The sequence below is a fragment of the Teleopsis dalmanni genome, chromosome 1 (genome assembly GCF_002237135.1).
Source record: "Teleopsis dalmanni isolate 2A chromosome 1, ASM223713v2, whole genome shotgun sequence".
Taxonomy (NCBI): domain Eukaryota; kingdom Metazoa; phylum Arthropoda; class Insecta; order Diptera; family Diopsidae; genus Teleopsis; species Teleopsis dalmanni.
In genome coordinates, this window is record NC_051846.1 from 123,558,192 (window position 1) to 123,568,448 (window position 10,257).

Genomic DNA, 10,257 nt, shown 5'->3' on the forward strand with positions numbered 1-10,257 from the left:
GCTGATAATCATATATTGAAATACAGACAATTATTTCGTCAATACATTGTTGACATGTATGCAAAAATAGAAAGTGAAAGACTCCTCTACATACTACTAAATGAAGTAAAATTGCCTTCTGAAGAGTACATTCATTTACGTGATGCAGTTGTAAATGATAGCAATCTCAGTGAATTGGGGAAAAATGGTCATTTTATCATTCATATTTACACTTGATGTACTTGAGGAACTTATTTACAATATATTGAACTTAGTTTTTTATTTCTTTTAAAAAAAATTACTAATTATAAAAATAAAATAATTTAATTTGTCCTTCGAATTTTTTTTCTTTTTTTTTTCATTTAGATAGCACAAAGAACTTTAAATTCGTTTATCAAAAAAAAAAAAAAAAAATTCAAAAAAAATTAAAGTTAAACTAAAAAATGTAAATTGTGTGTTTAAGTGCTTGCATTGTCACCTTTACATTCGTTCAAACTTCTCATGACTTCACGAGATTGATCCAGGAATCCACCCAAGCCCTTCTCATCATGACAAGCCTAAACAAACATCTTCAGGTAACAGTTATTCACTGTTCCTGGTGCAACAATGTTACATTTATAATACTTAACCTATTAGCAGTTAACTTTTGATGGATTTTTAATTTTTAATATATATATATATACTATTATTCAAATTGAGGATACATAAATTTATTTTTATTTTTATTTTTATTTTATTTTTATTTTTATTTTTATTTTATTTTTAAATTGATTCAACCATGTATGCATGCAAAAGCCTCTTTGTCTAAAACACCAAACCATCATCTTGTTACCTTCAAATTCCCTTTCTCTATATTATAGATCTCACACATTAATCCACCTATAAGACATATACAAAGTACATACAAAAATTATGCAAATTGTACAAAATTTATAAAAATATGTAAAAAATATGCAAAGGATGTATGCAAAAAAACATATAAAGTATGTAAAAATATGCAAAAAGGTATGTAAAATATTTAAGAACCCTATGTCCTCGTCCATATCTGATTATTCGTCCAAAATTAGTCATAAAATTAGGATATCCTACATATTGGTATAAACCAACAAAGTAACCTAAAGTCAACGGTTTCCATTGACGCGTTTCGTCCGGTAACCAACCGGACTCATCAGAATGAAATGAAAATTTTATGTCAGTATAGTCCACAATAAATAATTATTAAATAAATCAATTAAAATAAATAAAGAAATCAATTCAAAATTAATATATGCTAAATCTTTGTTGACACTCAACATATTAACAATTTAATAACATTATAACAACAATATATGTATATATATATATATCAACAATATATATAACAACAATATAATAATAATGCCTCAATCTTTATTACATTTCATTCTCATTTGTGTTTTTTATAATTTCAACCATATATATTATATCACACCATTATTCTATTATTCCTAAACATAGTTATGACTATAAATATTATCAAATAAATTAGTCCGATTTAATTCAACTATCTTCACCATATGATACATCTTACTTATGTCATACCTTTATTATCACAAATGTCAAACTCTATTAAAACCATGCAGGTATCAAAACCCCGTTTACATGTTGCTGCATATTTGTCACCTAAAAATTATTGTTTGCCTCACCCTATTAGTAAAACTGAAAATTGAAAATACTGAAAAACACCAACCGCGCTGCAACCGTTTACAAAGCAGACCACTCATTTTATTATTATTTTTGTTATATATCAATTCAGCCCATAACTCAGTCGTGCAGAACACATTTCGGAATTCCGGCCAATAAAAGGATACATAGGTAGGTACACAGCAAATTCCATTATTATCATCTATCATCACCAATCAAAACAAACACAAACACATATACCAAGAAAAACACAAACACATATACCAAGAAAAACACAAACCGAACAAACACATAAACCGAAAGAGTTCCACAAAATTTATACCTGTGCAGGCTAAGGTACAGCAAAAAACTATTTCTGTTTATGTTTGAATATATATGAGTGAAGTTTGATAAAAAATTTTTTCATTGAGATTCATTGAAAATTCTTTGAAAATTTTGTTGAGAAATTTAAATCATTGATCATAAACATTAAATCTGATTTCAGGATTTATAAGCCGTCCACTAGCCAATATTCTGCGCTTACCATTTCCTCTTCCATTGTTGTTTCGCGTAAGTACAATAACTTGTATTATTATATTCCATCATAATTGCTAATATACATGTATTTCCTCTTACAGAAATTATATTATCAAATCCGTGCACGAGATTCAGCAGTCAAAATTACATATCTTATAACATACCATCTTTATTCTATTTTTTATTTTTTATTTTTATTTTGCTTCCATTCTTTGTGTTATTATTGTATCTGGTTGTTAGTTCCTCGCTCTCATCCATTATTTGTTTATTCCTATATTAGTCCACTTTAAACCGATTGTATAATTGATTTTAATCCTCCCATAATATTCATCCTCCGTTCTTTTGCTATTTATTCATCCATCCCTTATTATTTGTTTTGTTCTTATTCATTCACTCATCTATTATTGTTGTTTTGTTATTCTCTTTTTGATTGGTTCACTACTTCTTTCATTAGCTTTATTTTCATCCCCTTTTTTATTTATATATTGTCTCGATACATATACACATCCTCACATATTGTTATTTGTTGTCCTATAGGTATTCATTATCGTGTTATTCCTTTGCTATATTTCAACTAATTCTCATACTTTATTATTTGTATTCTGCCTCACTTCATTCTATTTCATTCTTGTGTGTATATATATATATTATATATTGCCATTTATCTGTTGTTCCATTTTGTTGTTGTTGTTTATGCTGGGTTTTCTTTATTAATTTAATAGCCTATTTTTCTTTATAACTTGAAAACATAGCATCACTTTTGGCAGGTACCGTGATTTTTGGGTTATATTAAACAGATTTATTAGTGTGCGTGAGGTCAGTTATTTGAATTGTTGTGTATCTTAATTCCAAAAAACTAATATTTTATTCTTTCAGCCATTTTATTGTTCGTTACGGGTGAGGTATTGTTGTTGTTGTGATTAAATTCTCGCTATAATTTCTTAATTTAATCAATATGAAAAGGATCTGTACTTCATCCGGCTCAAATAAGAAACCCCGCGTTTCATTTTCTTTATTGCCTATTGATTTAACACGCGAGCCTTCTATTGATTTGACTCACGAGTCTCCTTCATTTCTCCCTCGGCCTACTTCAGATTTAGCTCGTTATTTGTCCGTGCCTCCTTCCGTAGGGCTATATAATAATAATATACCCATACTTGGTCAATTTCGTTTTATATATCCCGAAGTGGTGTTTGGTGGTTTTATGAATTTAAGCGGTTTATCAGTTTTCCAAGAGGTACAGATACTTTTAAGCTTCGGTCCTAAATATTCTCCTCCTCCCCTTCCTGACATTTCTTCCTATATGGTGGCCTTGGAGCGATATTACGATGGCTATGTTGAGCATGGAATGCTATTAGGCATGTGTGATCGGGTTGAGTTAGAGTCACATTATTCCTTGTTTGTGGATGTCATGTTAAAGCGCCAGATTCCATCTTTGCATCATAGGATGCTGTCCCATATATACCAGGTGACACTGGCTTTCTTGAAGAAACATGATGATTTAATTATGGTTCAGGCTGATAAAGGTAAGACAACTATATTGATGTTTCGTTCTGATTATATTTCGAAGATGGACACTTGGCTCGCTTCCTATTTGTCTTCCGGTGCTTGTATTGAGTTTACTGGTGATAGAGATATATTGTTGAGACGAATGCTTGCATTGTATAAGAGGGTGGTTTTGCCTTTGCAACATTTGTATGTTTTGAACCCTTCCATTTATCCCTCCAAGATACACAAAGATTTGCTTGTTAAATTGCAGGACCCACCTCAGATTTCTTATTTGTATGGTTGTATAAAGACCCACAAACCGGATTTTTCCATTCGTCCGATTTGCAGCCCTATTGATTGGTACATTGGCCCTTTGCATAAACTATGCACTCATTTTTTAACCGAAATTTTGGGGGACAGGCTGTCAACTCATAATCTTAAAAATATGGATGATTTGACTGGTCATCTTTTGGATCTAATCCCTATTCCTGTCCAATCCAAGGGCCAAAAAACTAGAAATAGTATTGTAGTTATATCTGTCATCCAAATGTATTCCCATGGAAGTATAGATCTGCTTATAGATTGAAATTTGTACATCCTGAGAGATTTGTTTAGTATAAGGCAGTTCCACACCGGATGATAAGTTGGAATGACCTGAAACGGAAAAATGCTTACTAATAGGGGAATCAGGATCCTCCCTTATGTTAATTAATATCTGCTTCACATTCCCTTTCCCTGTACAAATAAAACCAAGACCACATGCGGTACAAGAGGTTAACAATATCCTATGTTTGGTTGATAATTTAAAAGTATGATGAATGTCCCGCAAGGACATACTCAATTTAGTGAACAAGGTTTCGGATTTTGAGAATGTAGGCACTCCATAAGTGCCAAAAGCGCTCTGTATTAAGGACGAAATCTCTTCGCAGCTATACACAATACTTCGTAAATAAAAGCGAGGCATAGACTGTTTCGATAATAACCTAGGAAATGGAACATTTTTGGAGGATAATAAAAAATGAGATAATATAGAATGCCGGCATGCAGTATAAGGTTGTCTATTGCTAGAAGTTTGTTGGACATAACTCCTCACCAAATCGGACAACTCTGATATTATGTAACTATGAGGATAGCCATTGTTTTTTATCATCTGTATACAAAAACTCATATCACGAGACAAATAGGCATCACTACTACGGAACAACACTCTACGCAAATGATACAATAAGGCAGTTCTTTTTGAATTCTTACTACCATATGTAGTATAATGGATTATACGATGAGATGCGGTAGGTTTCAAATATAGTGATATTAAGAATTGGGTAGGTGTACGGGATATGTTATAATCCAAATAGGATATGGTCGGATAACCATGACAGCTATCATTTAATGATTCGTCTTCATGAGTCACCTCATAACCAGTCCAACGAGAGAAAGCTGACACAAAATCCAATACAGAAGCCTTAGGTATATAAACCAGCACATCATCAACGAATTTCCACCAGGCTTTAACATGGTGAGCAGAAAAAATGAGGTTGTAATATATTTCCAACCTGGAATCGAGAAATAATGTAGCCAGCAGACCAGAAGCAGAGCCGCCTTGGGGCAGACCCACAAGTTGCTGGTACCAAACAGAGTTGAAAGAGAAATAATTAGCCTGATGTAGGATATAATCCAATAATTTCCTTAACAGATCCATACTTATAGGACAACGATCCTGAAACCAGTCGAAAGACATTAAATTTTCTAGAACCTGCCATAAAGGTGCCAAAGGGGTCTTAGGGTACATTTCTTTTATATCTAAGGTTATAAACACATAATCAGGAATAGGGATTAGATCCAAAAGATGACCGGTCAAATCATCCATATTTTTAAGATTATGAGTTGACAGCCTATCCCCCAAAATTTCGGTTAAAAAATGAGTGCATAGTTTATGCAAAGGGCCAATGTACCAATCAATAGGGCTGCAAATCGGACGAATGGAAAAATCCGGTTTGTGGGTCTTTATACAACCATACAAATAAGAAATCTGAGGTGGGTCCTGCAATTTAACAAGCAAATCTTTGTGTATCTTGGAGGGATAAATGGAAGGGTTCAAAACATACAAATGACGCAAAGGCAAAACCACCCTCTTATACAATGCAAGCATTCGTCTCAACAATATATCTCTATCACCAGTAAACTCAATACAAGCACCGGAAGACAAATAGGAAGCGAGCCAAGTGTCCATCTTCGAAATATAATCAGAACGAAACATCAATATAGTTGTCTTACCTTTATCAGCCTGAACCATAATTAAATCATCATGTCTCTTCAAGAAAGCCAGTGTCACCTGGTATATATGGGACAGCATCCTATGATGCAAAGATGGAATCTGGTGCTTTAACATGGCATCCACAAACAAGGAATAATGTGACTCTAACTCAACCCGATCACACATGCCTAATAGCATTCCATGCTCAACATAGCCATCGTAATATCGCTCCAAGGCCACCATATAGGAAGAAATGTCAGGAAGGGCAGGAGGAGAATATTTAGGACCGAAGCTTAAAAGTATCTGTACCTCTTGGGGAACTGATAAACCGCTTAAATTCATAAAACCACCAAACACCACTTCGGTATATATAAAACGAAATTGCTCAAGTATGGGTATATTATTATTATATAGCCCTACGGAAGGAGGCACGGACAAATAACGAGCTAAATCTGAAGTAGGCCGAGGGAGAAATGAAGGAGACTCGTGAGTCAAATCAATAGAAGGCTCGCGTGTTAAATCAATAGGCAATAAAGAAAATGAAACGCGGGGTTTCTTATTTGAGCCGGATGAAGTACAGATCCTTTTCATATTGATTAATTAAGAAATTATAGCGAGAATTTAATCACAACAACAACAATACCTCACCCGTAACGAACAATAAAATGGCTGAAAGAATAAAATATTAGTTTTTTGGAATTAAGATACACAACAATTCAAATAACTGACCTCACGCACACTAACAAATCTGTTTAATATAACCCAAAAATCACGGTACCTGCCAAAAGTGATGCTATGTTTTCAAGTTATAAAGAAAAATAGGCTATTAAATTAATAAATAAACACAGCATAAACAACAACAACAAAATGGAACAACAGATAAATGGCAATATGTAATATATATATATACACACAAGAATGAAATAGAATGAAGTGAGGCAGAATACAAATAATAAAGTATGAGAATTAGTTGAAATATAGCAAAGGAATAACACGATAATGAATACCTATAGGACAACAAATAACAATATGTGAGGATGTGTATATGTATCGAGACAATATATAAATAAAAAAGGGGATGAAAATAAAGCTAATGAAAGAAGTAGTGAACCAATCAAAAATAGAATAACAAAACAACAATAATAGATGAGTGAATGAATAAGAACAAAACAAATAATAAGGGATGGATGAATAAATAGCAAAAGAACGGAGGATGAATATTATGGGAGGATTAAAATCAATTATACAATCGGTTTAAAGTGGACTAATATAGGAATAAACAAATAATGGATGAGAGCGAGGAACTAACAACCAGATACAATAATAACACAAAGAATGGAAGCAAAATAAAAATAAAAAATAAAAAATAGAATAAAGATGGTATGTTATAAGATATGTAATTTTGACTGCTGAATCTCGTGCACGGATTTGATAATATAATTTCTGTAAGAGGAAATACATGTATATTAGCAATTATGATGGAATATAATAATACAAGTTATTGTACTTACGCGAAACAACAATGGAAGAGGAAATGGTAAGCGCAGAATATTGGCTAGTGGACGGCTTATAAATCCTGAAATCAATTTTAATGTTTATGATCAATGATTTAAATTTCTCAACAAAATTTTTAAAGAATTTTCAATGAATCTCAATGAAAAAATTTTTTATCAAACTTCACTCATATATATTCAAACATAAACAGAAATAGTTTTTTGCTGTACCTTAGCCTGCACAGGTATAAATTTTGTGGAACTCTTTCGGTTTATGTGTTTGTTCGGTTTGTGTTTTTCTTGGTATATGTGTTTGTGTTTGTTTTGATTGGTGATGATAGATGATAATAATGGAATTTGCTGTGTACCTACCTATGTATCCTTTTATTGGCCGGGATTCCGAATGTGTTCTGCACGACTGAGTTATGGGCTGAATTGATATATAACAAAAATAATAATAAAATGAGTGGTCTGCTTTGTAAACGGTTGCAGCGCGGTTGGTGTTTTTCAGTATTTTCAATTTTCAGTTTTACTAATAGGGTGAGGCAAACAATAATTTTTAGGTGACAAATATGCAGCAACATGTAAACGGGGTTTTGATACCTGCATGGTTTTAATAGAGTTTGACATTTGTGATAATAAAGGTATGACATAAGTAAGATGTATCATATGGTGAAGATAGTTGAATTAAATCGGACTAATTTATTTGATAATATTTATAGTCATAACTATGTTTAGGAATAATAGAATAATGGTGTGATATAATATATATGGTTGAAATTATAAAAAACACAAATGAGAATGAAATGTAATAAAGATTGAGGCATTATTATTATATTGTTGTTATATATATTGTTGATATATATATATATACATATATTGTTGTTATAATGTTATTAAATTGTTAATATGTTGAGTGTCAACAAAGATTTAGCATATATTAATTTTGAATTGATTTCTTTATTTATTTTAATTGATTTATTTAATAATTATTTATTGTGGACTATACTGACATAAAATTTTCATTTCATTCTGATGAGTCCGGTTGGTTACCGGACGAAACGCGTCAATGGAAACCGTTGACTTTAGGTTACTTTGTTGGTTTATACCAATATGTAGGATATCCTAATTTTATGACTAATTTTGGACGAATAATCAGATATGGACGAGGACATAGGGTTCTTAAATATTTTACATACCTTTTTGCATATTTTTACATACTTTACATGTTTTTTTGCATACATCCTTTGCATATTTTTTACATATTTTTATAAATTTTGTACAATTTGCATAATTTTTGTATGTACTTTGTATATGTCTTATAGGTGGATTAATGTGTGAGATCTATAATATAGAGAAAGGGAATTTGAAGGTAACAAGATGATGGTTTGGTGTTTTAGACAAAGAGGCTTTTGCATGCATACATGGTTGAATCAATTTAAAAATAAAATAAAAATAAAAATAAAATAAAAATAAATTTATGTATCCTCAATTTGAATAATAGTATATATATATATATTAAAAATTAAAAATCCATCAAAAGTTAACTGCTAATAGGTTAAGTATTATAAATGCAACATTGTTGCACCAGGAACAGTGAATAACTGTTACCTGAAGACGTTTGTTTAGGCTTGTCATGATGAGAAGGGCTTGGGTGGATTCCTGAGTCAATCTCGTGAAGTCATGAGAAGTTTAAACGAATGTAAAGGTGATAATGCAAGCACCTAAACACACAATTTACATTTATAAAAAAATTATGCATTAAACTATTAATAAAAAATATACACAAAAAAATAATAATAAAAAAAATTTAGTTTCAAATTCAAAAATTAATATTAACCCCTTCATGCCCGCATTAGTTTGCTGAATATTTTTCCACACAAGTAGTCACACAGAAACAAAGCCAGTAATTGAACAATTCCATGGTTTATATTACATGATTCCTCTTTTTATTTGCTTTTACAACATACTAAACTATTATTTAAAAAAAATTGTTCGCAAAAATAATTCCAACAGCTGGACTTATAATCTAAAATGAACAATGTTGCTTATTGGCAACAATGAGCATAAAAGGGTTAAGGTAAAACAATTTGTGCGATGAATTCTACTCGTTCTTTCATTTTAAAAAAAAATTGAAGTTTTGTTAATTTGTGCTGGTGTGTTATTAACTCCCGGTACTGAGTGATAAGTATTATAGTTCAATATATCTCTGACCTGTATTTTTTTGTTTAATTTTCCTGACTTGATCAGCTTCTGGTCCCGTTAATATACAGTGGCTCATAGCTTATTTGATGTAGGCAAACATTTTTTGAAAAGTGTTTTTTATTTCAAAATATATGGCAAAATTAACAAAACAAAGTACACAGAGTTATTATTTGTAGTGTTCTAAATTCATTTCCAAAAACAAAAACTGCAACTTTTGATTCCTTTTTTTAAATTTACAAAAGGGTTACTTAGAGCTATTTTTCCATTTAAATATGATTATCCCAATAATCTGTGGGCGGTTTCAGAATGACACGTCTTTCCTAAGTCTTTTTCGTCCACGTCTTCCAACTTTGGAGCGCTAGTTGTTGTATTTTTCAAACTTAGTTTACTAACCATCTCGATTCTTTTACTTTAAAAATTTAATTGGGAGCTTTTCGACCTATATTTTCTACAGAATTTTTATGTAAAAAGTGTTCAATTATGTGCTGAACTGTTGAAGAGCTTAGATTTATCATTTCAGCTATAATACGTTGGGAAATTCCCTTTTTTAAATGCTCTAATGCCAAATCTCGCTTTCCAGTTGATCTAACCCGTACCATGGTTAATAAAATGCATGCACTTTAATTTTGTGAGTCACTGTATATTAAACAGCCGCAACCT

General features: G+C 31.4%; 1 protein-coding gene across 1 annotated transcript; it reads right to left on the reverse strand.

Moving 5' to 3' along the window:
* Positions 1-437: 437 nt before the first annotated feature.
* LOC119665884 lies at positions 438-6,490 on the reverse strand. Its single transcript, XM_038075138.1, has 2 exons — positions 4,739-6,490; positions 438-536 (listed from the first exon to the last, which is right to left on the reverse strand). Exons 1-2 carry the CDS (start codon positions 6,488-6,490, stop codon positions 438-440), a joined length of 1,851 nt encoding a protein of 616 aa, XP_037931066.1.
* Between the last annotated feature and the right edge of the window lie 3,767 nt (positions 6,491-10,257).

Excerpts from the sequence above, each read along its gene's own strand:
- LOC119665884 (XM_038075138.1), bottom strand. The coding sequence starts at position 6,490 with ATGAAAAGGATCTGTACTTCATCCGGCTCAAATAAGAAACCCCGCGTT. Across the intron at positions 537-4,738 it reads TATCAGAGTTGTCCGATTTG|GCTTGTCATGATGAGAAGGG; the intron begins GTGAGGAGTTAT and ends ATGTTTGTTTAG.